Source organism: Garra rufa, chromosome 18 (assembly GCF_049309525.1).
Source record: "Garra rufa chromosome 18, GarRuf1.0, whole genome shotgun sequence".
In the NCBI taxonomy this organism is placed as follows: Eukaryota; Metazoa; Chordata; class Actinopteri; order Cypriniformes; family Cyprinidae; genus Garra; species Garra rufa.
In genome coordinates this window covers 43,371,677-43,388,348 of record NC_133378.1, presented here as the reverse complement: position 1 = coordinate 43,388,348, position 16,672 = coordinate 43,371,677, and the positions used below count along the sequence as shown (strand labels likewise).

Sequence of the window (16,672 nt, the reverse complement as noted above, 5' to 3'; positions counted from 1 at the left end):
CATAAATGTATAAAAACTTAATTTTTGATTAGTAATATGCATTGCTAAGAACTTCATTTGGACAACTTTAAAGGTGATTTTCTCAATATTTAGATTTTTTTGCACCCTCAGATTGCAGATTTTCAAATAGTTGTATCTCAGCCAAATATTGTCCTATCCTAACAAACCATACATCATTTATTTAGCTTTAAGATCATGTATAAATTGTTGTATAACATGTATAAAGAATTGGTCCGGGGGTTAAACTGCCTGCTGTTCTTCAGAAAAATCCTTCAGCTCCCACAAATTCTTTGGTTTTCCAGCATTTTTGTGCATTTGAACCCTTTCCAACAATGACTGTATGATTTTGAGATCCATCTTTTGACACTGAGGACAACTGAGGGACTCATATGCAACTATTACAGAAGGTTCAAACACTCACTGATGCTCCAGAAGGAGTATAAGTTAAGTATAAGTACAGTATTGCATGAGTTGATGATTATATTTACTAGTTTACACTTTGCATAAACATTTGCAGTTAGTTTTTAAAAGGTTGCATTGCATTTTTAGCGACTTAGAAATATGCTTATTTCTTTTCAGGAACACTAGTGCTCCTACTTAAAATAAAATAAATGCTTTCACGGCACAGAAGAGCACAAATGTGGCATTAAAGAATATTTGCAGATTTTTTTTTGACAAGATTCAGAGGTGGCATTAATGCATTTCATGGATGTAAACTTTTGATCAATTCAACTATTATTTTCACTTGTGTACTATATGTAAGCATCTATCATGTGAAATATCTTATTCAGGTCAGTACTAAATAAAAAACAGCATGCAACATTTTGTATGATCCCTGTTTTTTGCTACAGTAATGACCATTTTTCAGATTCGGTAAAGTTTGAGCTCATCTGTATAGTGTGATAGAGCGGCTGTGATTCTCACCAGTGATGCTAGGATTGATCCTCCGATCCAGGAGCTGAATCTCCTCTCGATGGAGCTGTTACAGGCGATCAGCTTCAGTCTCATGCTCTGAAACACAAAGAGTAAACTGGTGAGGATGAGATCAGACTGAGACGGGATGAAGATCAGGACTCACCGGTGGTGCTTTCTGAGACAGTTCTCTGTTGAGTCTCTCGGTGAAGCCCTGCAGGAGTGTGTTTCCTCCCGTTACGATCACGCTGCCGTACAGACCCTCGACACACAGATCACACGCTTAGAATGACACACTTCTAATATCTTCTAATAACTGAAGCGTTTCGTCTGTCTTACCGGCCGGATGTCGATGTCGCACATGCCGATGCTGGTGGTGACCACGTGTCCGACGCCCAGCATGGTGTTACCCGACAGACCCTGACAAGATCAACCAGAACATGCACATGGAGGTTGTAGGATCTCGATCAACAGAGCACCACACAAACTGCAGAGAATCAAGCCAGCCATAAAATTAATCACAACCAGCACATGACCATCTGGTAGACGCCAGCTAGTCTACAAGTCTTCACTAGTCTTGACCCGGCCTGCCCCGTTAACATTAATTCACGAAAGGAGTACAAGAAGATTGTAACTTGCAGAACAACGTACAAAACAGAAATGGCCATATTCCAAAGAAACAAAAGGACCCTCTTTCTCAGTCAAAATGCTGAGACATGACCATCACATGATAATCACCAGACGCTAATTGTATGGACCGCTTTTGTCGAGATCTGCGACTTACGCATCCAGAGAGAAGAAAATGCTCTCTGTCTCAGAGCACCTAAGAAACAAACCTCCAGTCTTCTGAAATTAAGCTGGCATGGCACATGATGCGTCCAGCGTGACTCACATGGTTTTTCGGACTTCCTGTCCCACTCTCGTCTGACATTCCGAATCCAACGCAGCGTCTCAATTGAGTACACTGCAGAGACAATCTTTAAGAAACAATCAGCTTTTCAACAGTATCATATGTTTTCATGTTTTCTTTTATATTATGTGTTTTATGTGATCATTGGAGTTTAATCTATGCATTATATGCCTTTAGGAAAGGAAGTTATCAAATGTATTAGCATGCAAGCAATATAGCTTTATTTTGATATGTAATAAATTGTCTGAATGAATGATGCACAGCAAAATGAATGAGAAAATGATAGTGTATACTTTAGGCATCGAAATAGTTTATTGAAGTTAATAACAAAAAAAAATTGCAGAGAAATCCATATCCTAATAAGTTACGTACCAGAAGGAATTACAGGACGGAAAGGGGGTGGCGTGACCCGACCCTTCAGCAATGCCATTGGATCCCAGCATCGTGGGACGTGCCCTAGCGGCCCGTTTAAAACTTCATGTTCCTAACAGAACTCAGCGAGAACTCAGCAAGAACTCAGCGAACTCAGAGCTCCCAGCTCTCGCCTCACGCCTTTCGCCTCTTGTGGTTTGAGTGCTTTTCCATCTGCGCTCGACCGCTCGACCACTCGACCAAGCACGCAACGGTGCCATCAAAACTCTACAGAACTGAAGTTTCGTGACTGCCGAACTTTTCCAAGTCTCGCAACGCCGACTCAAAAGAACTTCCAGCGCATCAACCTGCGTAACCAGGCAACCGAAAGATCAGCTCCAGAAAACTACTCCTCCACGTCGAGGGATTTCCCAAACTACGTCATCGACCAGCAACCAACCAGAACTTTCGCTCAGACGAGCCCCCGGAACCCCCGTTCCCGGCACAAACGCAAGTAACAAGATCTCTGTTTACTTCGCTGAAACTGGTGCAAAATACTCCCTAAGTAGTTAAAAGCTAAGTCTCTGCTTTTGTGATTTTCTAAGGTTGCGATCTAAGAACTAGTTAAGATACTAGAACATTCTCTTCAACTCAGTAATTGCTCATCCCCGGAACTGTATGAGTGTGAGTGTGAATGTGTGTGTGTGTGTGTGTGTTTATTTGTGTTTTAGTAGAGATTAGTGTTGTGTCTTAGAGTAGTTCAATAAATCATTGTTTCATTAAAAGAAGTGTCTTGACTTTATGTTCACAAAGTTCTATCTGTGTTTAGATCAAGCTACCTCAGCTTTAAAATTTCCTAACGTAATATTTTGGTTTATTTGTGATCTTGGCCAGGAACATAATATAAACCTTTTTGAGTTAATACAGTATGCTGAATTGACCACTTTGCTGGACGAATGGTTAAGAAGTGTAATCTATTAACTCTGAATCAATTTAATCAAGTTCCGAATCTTTCGATTCGATTCCTTATTTGAATCATTATAAATTTGAGCTAATTAATCCTTACAAGGTCAACATCACACTCTTCATCTACAGAAAACACCTTCATCTTCATCAGTGCTTCTCAACCTCTTCCACTCACAGCCACAAGATCTTTCTGCTGCTTCTGCTGTAATGACAAAGATGGGATTGCAATATATTTGATTGATTTATTTTGACCCACAAAAGCATTTTCTTCTTTCTGCTTCAAAGGGAAATAAGCCTATGGGTAAGACTTCTGGTTTATTATCTGCTATTAGGAAATAATGAGAAGAGTAACTGTAAATGGTAAAACTGTTTGCACTTCAAAGCAGTTTGCTCATGATTCATTTCCATAAATTCTTTAGATTTAATTTTATTAGAACTTTTTTAAGATTTTATAAATTGCCATAACATTTTAAGATTTCTATAACTTCTTTATATTTTATTAATTTCCAGAACCTTTTTGCAATTTTATTAATTACTTTTTGTGATTTTATTCATTTTCCTAACTACTTAATATTTTATTTATTTCCATAGGTTTTCACAATTTGATCAATTTCAGTAACTTTTCACAATTTTTATTCATAATTTATTTCCAAAACGTTTTGTTTTTATTCATTTCCATAACTTCTTAAGATTTTATGAATTTCTGTGACTTTTCATGATTTTATTAATTTCCATAACTTTTCAAACAATTTTTAATTTCAACTTTTTTAAAGATTTTATTGATTTCCATAACTTTTCACAATTGTATTCATTTCCGCAACTTTTTTTATCTCATTCATTCATTTCCGTAACTTGTGATTTTATTAATTTCCATAACTTTTCAGGAATTTATTCATTTGGACAACTTTTCATGATTTTAATTTCCATAACTTTTTACTGATTTTATTCATTTCCACAACTTTTTGCATTTTTTTTCATTTCCATAACTTTTCGTGATTTTGTTCATTTCCATAACTTTTCAAGAATGTATTCATTTCCACAACTTTTTCATTATTTTATTCATTTCTGTAACTTTTAAAAAATTTATTCATTTCCAAAACTTTTTTGAGATTTTATTCATTTCCACAACATAAGATTTTATTAATTTCCATAACTTTTCGCGGTCTTATTAATTTCTGCAACTTTTTCATTTTTTTTCATTTCCATAGCTTCTTGTGATTTTCATAAATTTTCATAACTTTTACCAATGATTTTTTGGCGATTTTAATAATTTCCTAACTTCTCAAGATTTTATTTAATTTCCGTAACTTTTCAAGATTTGATTGTTTTCATAACTTTTAAAGATTTTATTAATTTTCATGACTTAAAATTGAACTTCCTCATGGATCCAGGTTTTCCAAGATTGTGGGAATCCTGATGAAATGAAATGACATTTGTTGATGGAATGAATTCAAGGAATCCTTTGATTTTCATCTTGTTTTGTCTTATTTGAACTTATTTTGCAGCCCTTGTGGAAGTGAACTCCTGGTTGAGAAGCAGTGATCTGGATGGACTGAAGCAGATCTGATCCAGTCTTCACCTTCACATTAGACGGATCGAACAGGCCCTCAGGGATCCGTAACCTCTCCGCTCCGTAATCTGTGCTGTATCCGCTCGGCATCTCATAGTGCACCGTCGGCATCTGTGCGGCAACCCTGAGCACACATAAACACCACATCAGACACGGGAGTGTTCACATGTGTGTGTGTGTGTGTGTGTGTGTGTGTGTGTGTGTGTGTGTGTGTGTGTTCCACTCACTGTTCATCATACGGAGAGTCAGACACCTGCAGCACTGATGCCTGGAAATCCTGAACCACCTCCTGAAAGAGTGACATTCAGTGACCACACCACACGCACCTCACCTACATGTCATTCTCATGTTCTTCCAGACTTACGTTGCACATGTATGTGTGCCAGGACTTGGTGACAGGAGGAAGTTTGTCTTTCTTGGTCCAAAGCGGCGGAGCTCCTTCCCTCACAGGCTCCTGATCAACACAAACACACACTGAGAGACTGAAGGACACACACATGGAGGAGAACTGCAGGAGACACGCTACCTTAGACGCAATCATGTACGGAGGAACTGTGTCGATGTTCATCTCCTGAAACAGCTCCCGACACTGCATCGTAATGAAATCACCGGCCAGAGGAGACTTGACGATCCCTGAATACAACCACACACACACACAACACACGAATCATTTGATTCATTTCGGGACATTCTGTGCGGTTCGCAAATCATTTGATTCAGTTCTAAAGCTCCGAACTGCATCAAATGATTCGTGAACTCGTTCTAAAGCTCCGAACTGCATCAAATGATTCGTGAACTCGTTCTAAAGCTCCGAACTGCATCAAATGATTCGCGAACTCGTTCTAAAGCTCCGAACTGCATCAAATGATTCGCGAACTCGTTCTAAAGCTCCGAACTGCATCAAATGATTCGCGAACTCGTTCTAAAGCTCCGAACTGCATCAAATGATTCGCGAACTCGTCCTAAAGCTCCGAACTGCATGAAATGATTCGTGAACTCGTTCTAAAGCTCCGAACTGCATCAAATGATTCGCAAACTCGTTCTAAAGCTCCGAACTGCATCAAATGATTCGCAAACTCGTTCTAAAGCTCCGAACTGCATCAAATGATTCGCAAACTCGTTCTAAAGCTCCGAACTGCATCAAATGATTCGCGAACTCGTCCTAAAGCTCCGAACTGCATGAAATGATTCGCAAACTCGTTCTAAAGCTCCGAACTGCATCAAATGATTCGCAAACTCGTTCTTAAGCTCCGAACTGCATCAAATGATTCGCAAACTCGTTCTAAAGCTCCGAACTGCATCAAATAATTCGCGAACTCGTTCTAAAGCTCCGAACTGCATCAAATAATTCGCGAACTCGTTCTAAAGCTCCGAACTGCATCCAATGATTCGCAAACTCGTTCTTAAGCTCCGAACTGCATCAAATGATTCGCAAACTCGTTCTAAAGCTCCGAACTGCATCAAATAATTCGCGAACTCGTTCTAAAGCTCCGAACTGCATCAAATAATTCGCGAACTCGTTCTAAAGCTCCGAACTGCATCAAATGATTCGCAAACTCGTTCTAAAGCTCCGAACTGCATCAAATAATTCGCGAACTCGTTCTAAAGCTCCGAACTGCATCAAATAATTCGCGAACTCGTTCTAAAGCTCCGAACTGCATCAAATGATTCGCAAACTCGTTCTTAAGCTCCGAACTGCATCAAATGATTCGCAAACTCGTTCTAAAGCTCCGAACTGCATCAAATGATTCGCGAACTCGTCCTAAAGCTCCGAACTGCATGAAATGATTCGCGAACTCGTCCTAAAGCTCCGAACTGCATGAAATGATTCGCAAACTCGTTCTAAAGCTCCGAACTGCATCAAATGATTCGCAAACTCGTTCTTAAGCTCCGAACTGCATCAAATGATTCGCAAACTCGTTCTAAAGCTCCGAACTGCATCAAATGATTCGCGAACTCGTTCTAAAGCTCCGAACTGCATGAAATGATTCGCAAACTCGTTCTAAAGCTCCGAACTGCATCAAATGATTCGCAAACTCGTCCTAAAGCTCCGAACTGCATGAAATGATTCGCAAACTCGTTCTAAAGCTCCGAACTGCATCAAATGATTCGCAAACTCGTTCTAAAGCTCCGAACTGCATCAAATGATTCGCGAACTCGTTCTAAAGCTCCGAACTGCATCAAATGATTCGCAAACTCGTTCTAAAGCTCCGAACTGCATCAAATGATTCGCGAACTCGTCCTAAAGCTCCGAACTGCATGAAATGATTCGCAAACTCGTTCTAAAGCTCCGAACTGCATCAAATGATTCGCAAACTCGTTCTTAAGCTCCGAACTGCATCAAATGATTCGCAAACTCGTTCTAAAGCTCCGAACTGCATCAAATAATTCGCAAACTCGTTCTTAAGCTCCGAACTGCATCAAATGATTCGCAAACTCGTTCTTAAGCTCCGAACTGCATCAAATGATTCGCAAACTCGTTCTTAAGCTCCGAACTGCATCAAATAATTCGCGAACTCGTTCTAAAGCTCCGAACTGCATCAAATGATTCGCAAACTCGTTCTTAAGCTCCGAACTGCATCAAATGATTCGCAAACTCGTTCTAAAGCTCCGAACTGCATCAAATAATTCGCGAACTCGTTCTAAAGCTCCGAACTGCATCAAATAATTCGCGAACTCGTTCTAAAGCTCCGAACTGCATCAAATGATTCGCAAACTCGTTCTTAAGCTCCGAACTGCATCAAATGATTCGCAAACTCGTTCTAAAGCTCCGAACTGCATCAAATGATTCGCGAACTCGTTCTAAAGCTCCGAACTGCATGAAATGATTCGCAAACTCGTTCTAAAGCTCCGAACTGCATCAAATGATTCGCAAACTCGTCCTAAAGCTCCGAACTGCATGAAATGATTCGCAAACTCGTTCTAAAGCTCCGAACTGCATCAAATGATTCGCAAACTCGTCCTAAAGCTCCGAACTGCATGAAATGATTCGCAAACTCGTTCTAAAGCTCCGAACTGCATCAAATAATTCGCGAACTCGTTCTAAAGCTCCGAACTGCATCAAATGATTCGCAAACTCGTTCTTAAGCTCCGAACTGCATCAAATGATTCGCAAACTCGTTCTAAAGCTCCGAACTGCATCAAATGATTCGCGAACTCGTTCTAAAGCTCCGAACTGCATCAAATGATTCGCAAACTCGTTCTTAAGCTCCGAACTGCATCAAATGATTCGCAAACTCGTTCTAAAGCTCCGAACTGCATCAAATAATTCGCGAACTCGTTCTAAAGCTCCGAACTGCATCAAATAATTCGCGAACTCGTTCTAAAGCTCCGAACTGCATCAAATGATTCGCAAACTCGTTCTAAAGCTCCGAACTGCATCAAATAATTCGCGAACTCGTTCTAAAGCTCCGAACTGCATCAAATAATTCGCGAACTCGTTCTAAAGCTCCGAACTGCATCAAATGATTCGCAAACTCGTTCTTAAGCTCCGAACTGCATCAAATGATTCGCAAACTCGTTCTAAAGCTCCGAACTGCATCAAATGATTCGCGAACTCGTCCTAAAGCTCCGAACTGCATGAAATGATTCGCGAACTCGTCCTAAAGCTCCGAACTGCATGAAATGATTCGCAAACTCGTTCTAAAGCTCCGAACTGCATCAAATGATTCGCAAACTCGTTCTTAAGCTCCGAACTGCATCAAATGATTCGCGAACTCGTTCTAAAGCTCCGAACTGCATCAAATGATTCGCGAACTCGTTCTAAAGCTCCGAACTGCATGAAATGATTCGCAAACTCGTTCTAAAGCTCCGAACTGCATCAAATGATTCGCAAACTCGTCCTAAAGCTCCGAACTGCATGAAATGATTCGCAAACTCGTTCTAAAGCTCCGAACTGCATCAAATGATTCGCAAACTCGTCCTAAAGCTCCGAACTGCATGAAATGATTCGCAAACTCGTTCTAAAGCTCCGAACTGCATCAAATAATTCGCGAACTCGTTCTAAAGCTCCGAACTGCATCAAATGATTCGCAAACTCGTTCTTAAGCTCCGAACTGCATCAAATGATTCGCAAACTCGTTCTAAAGCTCCGAACTGCATCAAATGATTCGCGAACTCGTTCTAAAGCTCCGAACTGCATCAAATGATTCGCAAACTCGTTCTTAAGCTCCGAACTGCATCAAATGATTCGCAAACTCGTTCTAAAGCTCCGAACTGCATCAAATAATTCGCGAACTCGTTCTAAAGCTCCGAACTGCATCAAATGATTCGCAAACTCGTTCTTAAGCTCCGAACTGCATCAAATGATTCGCAAACTCGTTCTAAAGCTCCGAACTGCATCAAATAATTCGCGAACTCGTTCTAAAGCTCCGAACTGCATCAAATGATTCGCAAACTCGTTCTTAAGCTCCGAACTGCATCAAATGATTCGCAAACTCGTTCTAAAGCTCCGAACTGCATCAAATGATTCGCGAACTCGTCCTAAAGCTCCGAACTGCATGAAATGATTCGCAAACTCGTTCTAAAGCTCCGAACTGCATCAAATGATTCGCGAACTCGTCCTAAAGCTCCGAACTGCATGAAATGATTCGCAAACTCGTTCTAAAGCTCCGAACTGCAACAAATGATTCGCGAACTCGTTCTGCAAACAAAAGTTTGCATATGTGTTTTTTGTTTTGTATCACATTTGCCTAATCAATCACAAAGCTTCAAGTAAAGCCAAGCTGCTTCAGTCCAGTAGGGAAATATTACCACAGTTATTATATAGAAATCAGATTGGAGACACATGAAGCACCAGTTGAAGGTGATATGTGGAAGCTCTGACTTGGTAAAAATGTAGACAGAAGGCATGTAATAGTTTGTATGAAACAGGTTTATCAGCACAGTTTTTATCATGTGGATCATTTACAGGCCTTATATACTGACCATGCCACTAAATAATGCACAGTCTTTTATTTACCTTGCTGCAGGACGTACCCATCATGCACTGGGATGGCAGTGGTGTGCGTGGCTCCGCTGTCCAGCACGAGGCCCGTGGCTCGACCGTTAGCAAAGCTGCAGTGGATCAGGTTAAGGTGACGTACAAACATCATGACATCATTAGCCTGTCTATAACACATGAGGGAACTCAGCCTCTCTGGATTATGATTGGCTGATGTTCCCAAGTAGTTCTTTGTGATTGGATACGCGGTGAGCACGGCGGTCTTGCACAGGAAGAAGGCAGGGATGTTGTAATGCTCGAATATGAGTTCAGTTAGTTTTTCCCTCTTCGCCCGCGAGTTCCACTGTCACAAGAGAAACATCACAACATTGCTTCAGATGAGAAATACTGTGAATGTCCACTTGGTTCTTTCAGATTTAACCCTAAACAAATATTCATAAATTTCTGTAGTTTTGATATTTAATTTTTTTTGAGTTTGTTTCTTCATCAGATTTGTAGAAATGTGTCATTCTATCACTAGCTCACCAATGGATGTGAATGGGTGCCGTCAGAATGAGAGTCCAAACAGCTGATAAAAACATCACAATAATCCACAACTAACCCACTCCAGTCCATCAGTTAACATCTGGAGAAGACAAAAGCTCAAACAAATCCATCATTAAGATGTTTTTAACTAAAATACATTGAGTCCATAATCCATAATAACGCTTCCTCCAGTGAAAAAGTCCATCTCCTGTTGTCTCTCACATCAAAATCCAGCCACATATTTGTTCAGAGCTGTTTTGGCTTGTAAACAGTTTCTTGATTTTGATGTGCAGATTTCTCTCCTGATTCAGACCAGACCACTTTTTCACTGGAGGAAGCGTTATTATGGATTATAGACTTGTATTTTAAAAACGTCTTAATGATGGATTTGTTTCAGCTTTTGTCTTCTCCAGATGTTAACTGATGGACTGGAGTGGAGTGGATTACTTGTGGATTATTGTGAGGTTTTTATAAAATGTTTGGACTCTCATTCTGACGGCACCCATTCACATCCATTGGGGAGCAAGTGATGAAATGACACACTTCTTTTGCTATTAAACATCATCTTTTCAGATCAAGTAATCCAAGATTAGGATGAGTTTGTTTCTTCATCAGATTTGTGGAAATGTGTCATTCCACCACTTGATCACCAATGGATGTGAATGGGTGCCGTCAGAATGAGAGTCCAAACAGCTGATAAAAACATCACAATAATTGTAAACAAGTAATCCACACCCCTCCAGTCCATCAGTTAACATCATGAGAAGACAAAAGCTGAAACAAATCCATCATTAAGACAGTTGTAGCTAAAAAAGTCCATAATCCATAATAACGCTTCCTCCAGTGAAAAAGTCCATCTCCTGTTGTCTCTCACATCAAAAGCCAGCCACATATTTGTTTAGAGCTGTTTTGTAAACGGTGCTTGATCTGTGCAGATTTGTCTCCTGATTCAGACCAGACCACTTTTTTACTGGAGGAAGCGTTATTATGCATTATGGACTCATTGTATTTGAGTTAAAAACGTCTTAATTATGGATTTGTTTCAGCTTTTGTCTTCTCCAGATGTTAACTGATGGACTGGAGTGGTGTGGATTATTGTGATGTTTTTATCAGCTGTTTGGACTCTCATTCTGACGGCACCCATTCACATCTATTGGTGAGACAGTTATGGAATGACACATTTATACAAATCTGATGAAGAAACAAACTCATCCTAATCTGGGATGGCCTGAAGATGAGCACATTTTCAGCTCATATGAATTTTTGGTGCTAATATGATTCCTGTAAGAGTGTTGATGTACTCACAGGAGCTTCAGACATCAGAACAGGGTGTAAGCTGGGCTCAGATTTGATGTGTTTGCTGTAGATGTGGTCGATTATGGCTTGAAATGCGTTCCAGTCCTCAACTAAAAGAAATCAATTGAGAACACAATCGAAACTGAGACATTCTGCAAAATGCAAACCTGGACCACAAAACCAGTTATACGTTTTTTTTTAAAGTTTTGATATATTTACGGTAGAAAATGTACAAAATATTTTCTTGGAACAAGATCTTTACTTAATATCCTAATGATTTTTGGCATAAAAGAAAACAATGTATTGTTAGCTATTGAAATATACCCATGCTACTTGAGACTGGTTTTGTGCTCCAGGGTCACAAATGTACTTCTGCATTTGATATCAGATCCTGTGTGTGTCGTACTCATGCCATTCTTTAGTGGAGAGATGAGTTCTACACCGGCCCGTGGCACATGCAGAGCTGTGGTGTCTATGTAATAGCTCCGCCCACTGTTGCTCTCTTGCTCCGCCCCCATATCCGCTTGCCCCTCCTCCTCAGCGCTCACTCCTATAGTAGTCGGGAAATCTGCCTGAACAGCAAATGGGAGCATAACAATGATAATCATGTGATGTTCAGTAGAGACAGACTCTAGGAACTCCAGACTTTCAGGATGATTCTCAAAGCTTTGGCTTTACCTGTCAATCATGTCAAGTCAGCAATACAGCAAATTTCTTCAGATCAACTCAAGATCTATTCTCATCTGATAGTGTCAGTGCAGTTACATTGATTATTTTGCTGAGTATTAATTTGATGGATGATAGATGATGGATGGGTCGTTACCTTGGGACAGTCCTCTCCTGCATATCCTGCTCTAGTGGAGAAGGAGCCGATATCAAACACCAAAGCGCCAACTTCATCTGAGACACACAGAGAGTGTATGATCAATATTAATGGCATCTCAGCTTTATTAGTAAATCTCTTTTCACACCAGTGTTGGAGAAAGTTACTTTTAAAAGTAATACATTACAATATTGAGTTACTCCCTAAAAAAGTAACTAATTACGTTACTTAGTTACTTTTTATGGAAAGTAATGTGTTACGTTACTTTTTTTGTTTCCTTTTAAACCTGGACAGGGCTTGTTTGTTTTTAATATAAAAACTCTATTTTTGTCAAATGTAAAAGCCTTTTCACACCAAAAACCTCAGGCTTAGAGAAAAGTAAATTGACGTCTGTACAGTAGACCGCAGAAGAACAAAATCAACTCTTCAGCAATAAAAAGGGAAAACAAATGTTAGATTATCTCGAGTCATTTCTGTTTATTAGTTTGGATGAATTGGATCATCGAAGGTCAGCAGCAAAGACATCGGTTCATAAAATGGGATTAAATACATAAAGGATATTTGTATTATTTAACATTTAATTATTGCAGATTTTTATTCATTTTGAAGAATACTGTATGTGTTTTTTAGTGAGTGAGATGAATTAATGCATGTTCACGTTTATTCTAGAACTAAAGGAACATCTTACTCACAATTTCTCTCAACATGAGGACAGGAGAGCTTTTAATCAATAAATGGGAAAAAGTAACTCAGATATTTTCTTGTCAATTAAAAAGTAATGCGTTACTTAACTAGTTACTTGGAAAAAGTAATATTATTACGTAACTTGCGTTACTTGTATACATTACTATTCACACACATTACTTGAAAGCAGATTTACATAAATCCATAAAGTGAGTGTTTGTGATCTGTGGATGTCTTCTAGGTGACTTTTCTTTCTGTTTTGAAGATGTTTTCTTTGGGTTGTTTGACTACTCGAAAGAGAATATAGGAAAATAGAACTTAAAATTAATGTGTTTCCTGCTAACTAAATTTCACACAAAAATCTGGCTCTAAACCTCTTTTTTCTTAAGCTGATCTCGACAAGTACATGGAAACTATCTAAAGTTCAGTGAAAACTCTCTATTCATCTTATGTGCAAAAGCTGTATACTTTTTTTCTTTTTTATTTGTTTTATTTTTATAGCTGTACTGCCTTAATAGTTTGATGTTTTGTACTATTTATTAAAAAAATCAGAAAAAAACATGAGTGATATGCGCTCTGAAGCTCTGAATCAAACGATTTGTAAACCGATCTGAAACTCCAATATCAATCAAATGATTCACTAACCCCCTTCTGAAGCTCTGATCTACATAAAATGATTCGTGAACCCACTGTGAAGACCTGATCTGAATTAATCACAAACCCGCTCTGAAGCCCCGATCTGAATCAAACAATTGTCGAACCCACCCCGAAGCTCTGATATGAATCAAATGAATCACAAATCCGCTCTGAAGCTCTGATCTACATAAAATGATTCGTGAACCCGCTGTGATGCACCGATCTGAATTAAATAATTTGCGAACTTGCTTCGAAGTTCCGATCTCAATCAAACAACTCGTGAACCATTCCGAAGCTCTGATCTACATCAAACAATTGGCGAAACTCACTCTGAATCTCTGATCTACACTCTTAAAAATAAAGGTGCTTTAAAAGGTTGTTCACAGCGATGCCATAGAAGAACCATTTTTTTGTTCCACAAAGAACCATTCAGTCAAAGGTTCTTGAAAGAACCAACTCTTTCATACCTTTTTATAATCTGAAGAACCTTCTTTCACCACAAAGAACCTTTTGTGAAGCAGAAAGGTACTTCAGATGTTAAAGGTTCTTTATGGAACCAGACAAAAAGGTTCTTCTAATCTATGGCATCGTGAAGCACCTTTATTTTTAAGAGTGTACATCAAATGATTCCTGAACCCACAACGAAGCTCCGATATGAATCAAACGTCCCTCACTCGCAAACCTTTGGTCACATGAATTCAGAGCTGCTGATTGGATCGTCCACATTAAGAGACAATAGACAGATTTACAGTATCTGTGGCTGTTTATGAACACGGAGAAGTTGATACACGTGTGATAACTGGCAACTAAAGTTACTCATCAGATCTGTGCTCATATATGACTCACTGATGAATGACCATTACAGGATTAGCAATTTATGACATTTTAAAATCATGATAAACACAGGCTAATTATTATCAGATAATGTGTTGCATGATTAAAAGAAGAATTTTGATTGTAGCATCCTCCTGTAATCAGATTGATTCATACTATAATATACAACACATATCTTTGGTGTCAAGACAAAAACTATGGCAAAGAAGAAAAACTCTATTGTGGTGTTGATCTGTAGGATGAGAGTCCAATGGTGAAAGCATGTCTTTTGCACGTGTGCGTTATTCCAGGTCTAGCATGTACACACTATGTTCATGAACGCAGGGATGCCGAGATGCTGGGATGCGGTTGTCATGGTGATGTGCGATCGCTCATCTTACCTCCGCCGTACACGCCGCCGCTCATCGCGCGTGGATCGATTAGTTTCCGCCGCTCGAACCGGGTGTGTTCGTGAGCTCGTGAGCTCGGTTCGCTGTTGGTGAAATAACAGAACCGAATATTCCCGCACGCGCACGCGCACGCGCGTCCCGCTGCTGCTGTCACCGGTCACGCGCTGCTGACGGTAACCGGCGAGTGTCCGGTAGACCCTCGCGCTGTCACGTGCTGCTGTAAAGCATTTTCGTCAGTGACGATTGTCTGTGAATTATCAATATAGTGGAGCATTTACATTATGCCACGTTTTAAATAAATCAGTGATTGTGCGGGTGATGATGGATGGCTGAGTAGTTGCATTCTTCATCACGGATGATGAAAAGTTCAGGCCCTTTTTTGCAAAAAGGAATTCAAATATGTTTAGTATGTTTTTATATATATATATGTAGGCCTACATACAGTGCCTTGCAAAAGTATTCATACCTATTCATTTTTTTCACGTTTTGTTGCAGCATTATGTTAAACTGCTTTAAATGAGTTTTTCCCCACATCAATTTACACTCCATACACCATAATAATGACAAAGCAAAAACCAGATTTGCACATTTGACAAATGTATTAAAAATAAAACACTGAAATAAGTAGATTGCATAAGTATTCATCCCCTTAACTCAGTCCATAGTTGAAGCAGCTTTACAGCCTCAAGTGTTTTTGGGTCTGATGTGAGCATCTTTGCACATCTGCATTTGGCAATTATCTGGCATTCTTTGCCTCACCTTTTCACCTCTCCATCTCTGTCAGCTTGGACATTTTCTAGAGTCCTAGTTGTTCCAGTCGTCTTCCATTATGGAGAATGCTTCTGTCAACCTTCAATGCAGCAGATTTGTTCCTGAACTCTTCTCTAGATCATCGCCTTAACGCAAGTCTGTCACTGAGCTCTACAGGCAGTTATCTTGGTTTTTGCTCTGATCTGCATTTTCAGCTGTTAGACCTTTTCTGAGAGGTGTGTGTCTTTCTAAATCAGACTCATTCAAATGAATTTGCCACAGTTTAACTCCACTCCAAGTGTAGGAACATCTAGAAACAATATGAATGCTCCTGAGCTACATTTCTTTTCTCGATCTTTTCAGTTTTTTTTATTTTTAATAAATTTGCACAAATGTTAAAAACCTATTTTTTGCTTTGCCATTATGGAGTAGGGAGTGTAGATTGATGTGGGGAAAAAAGTAATTTAAAGCAGTTTAACATAAGGCAGCAACAAATCAAAATGTGAAAAAAATGAAGGGGTATGAATACTTTTGCAAGGCACTGTGTAATGAAAAACATAGGGGAGAGTGGGGTAATATGTTTTTTTTTTTTTTTTTTTTTTTGAAAATGAGGCAGAAGTACAATGAAAAAATTATGGCTTCTTATAAAAAAGTGTTCCTATGGCTCAGTTTGCCCCAGGTTAGGGGTAAGTTGACCCGAGTCAGTGGGTAAGATGAACCATCCGGGTGAAAACTAACATAATAATCAAATTTAATTTTACAAACAGTCATATTTTTTTTTTCTCTGGAAGCTAACTTAAAATCCAAATTAAATGAAGTTTAATTTTCAATCTGATTGTTTGTATTTCTGAAACAATGTGTTGAACACCAACAGTTTTAACCAACCCAAAAACAGACTGAACAGAGAGATTGTAAAGTAAAATGAAATAAAATCTGAATTAGAATGAAGGAATAAATGTCACTGAAACTAATAAACATTTCAGTCAAAAGATTCTTGGCATGTTAGCTTTTCTGAAATGTCAAACAGGCCATTAGAGACTACAGGTGGAAAGATATATTTCATTATAATGTGATGAAAAGCATC

At 39.1% G+C, this 16,672-nt stretch overlaps 1 protein-coding gene across 2 annotated transcripts in view; it reads right to left on the bottom strand.

Annotated features, from left to right (window-relative positions):
- actl6b (actin-like 6B) overlaps nucleotides 1-14,973 on the bottom strand; it is a 15,619-nt gene extending 646 nt beyond the window's left edge. The window contains exons 1-13 of one of the 2 annotated variants that reach the window (XM_073823366.1): nucleotides 14,830-14,973; nucleotides 12,296-12,372; nucleotides 11,879-12,044; nucleotides 11,482-11,582; nucleotides 9,897-9,994; nucleotides 9,670-9,764; nucleotides 5,236-5,342; nucleotides 5,074-5,163; nucleotides 4,937-4,998; nucleotides 4,719-4,833; nucleotides 1,252-1,332; nucleotides 1,079-1,174; nucleotides 925-1,011 (exon numbers count right to left, since the gene is read on the bottom strand). In XM_073823366.1, the coding sequence (XP_073679467.1) occupies nucleotides 925-1,011; nucleotides 1,079-1,174; nucleotides 1,252-1,332; nucleotides 4,719-4,833; nucleotides 4,937-4,998; nucleotides 5,074-5,163; nucleotides 5,236-5,342; nucleotides 9,670-9,764; nucleotides 9,897-9,994; nucleotides 11,482-11,582; nucleotides 11,879-12,044; nucleotides 12,296-12,372; nucleotides 14,830-14,854 (1,200 nt within the window). In that variant the 5' untranslated portion in view covers nucleotides 14,855-14,973. Of the gene's footprint in view, nucleotides 1-924; nucleotides 1,012-1,078; nucleotides 1,175-1,251; nucleotides 1,333-4,718; nucleotides 4,834-4,936; nucleotides 4,999-5,073; nucleotides 5,343-9,669; nucleotides 9,765-9,896; nucleotides 9,995-11,481; nucleotides 11,583-11,878; nucleotides 12,045-12,295; nucleotides 12,373-14,829 lie in introns of both variants that reach the window. The other variant, XM_073823365.1, reaches the window with a different exon arrangement.
- Nucleotides 14,974-16,672: the final 1,699 nt, after the last annotated feature.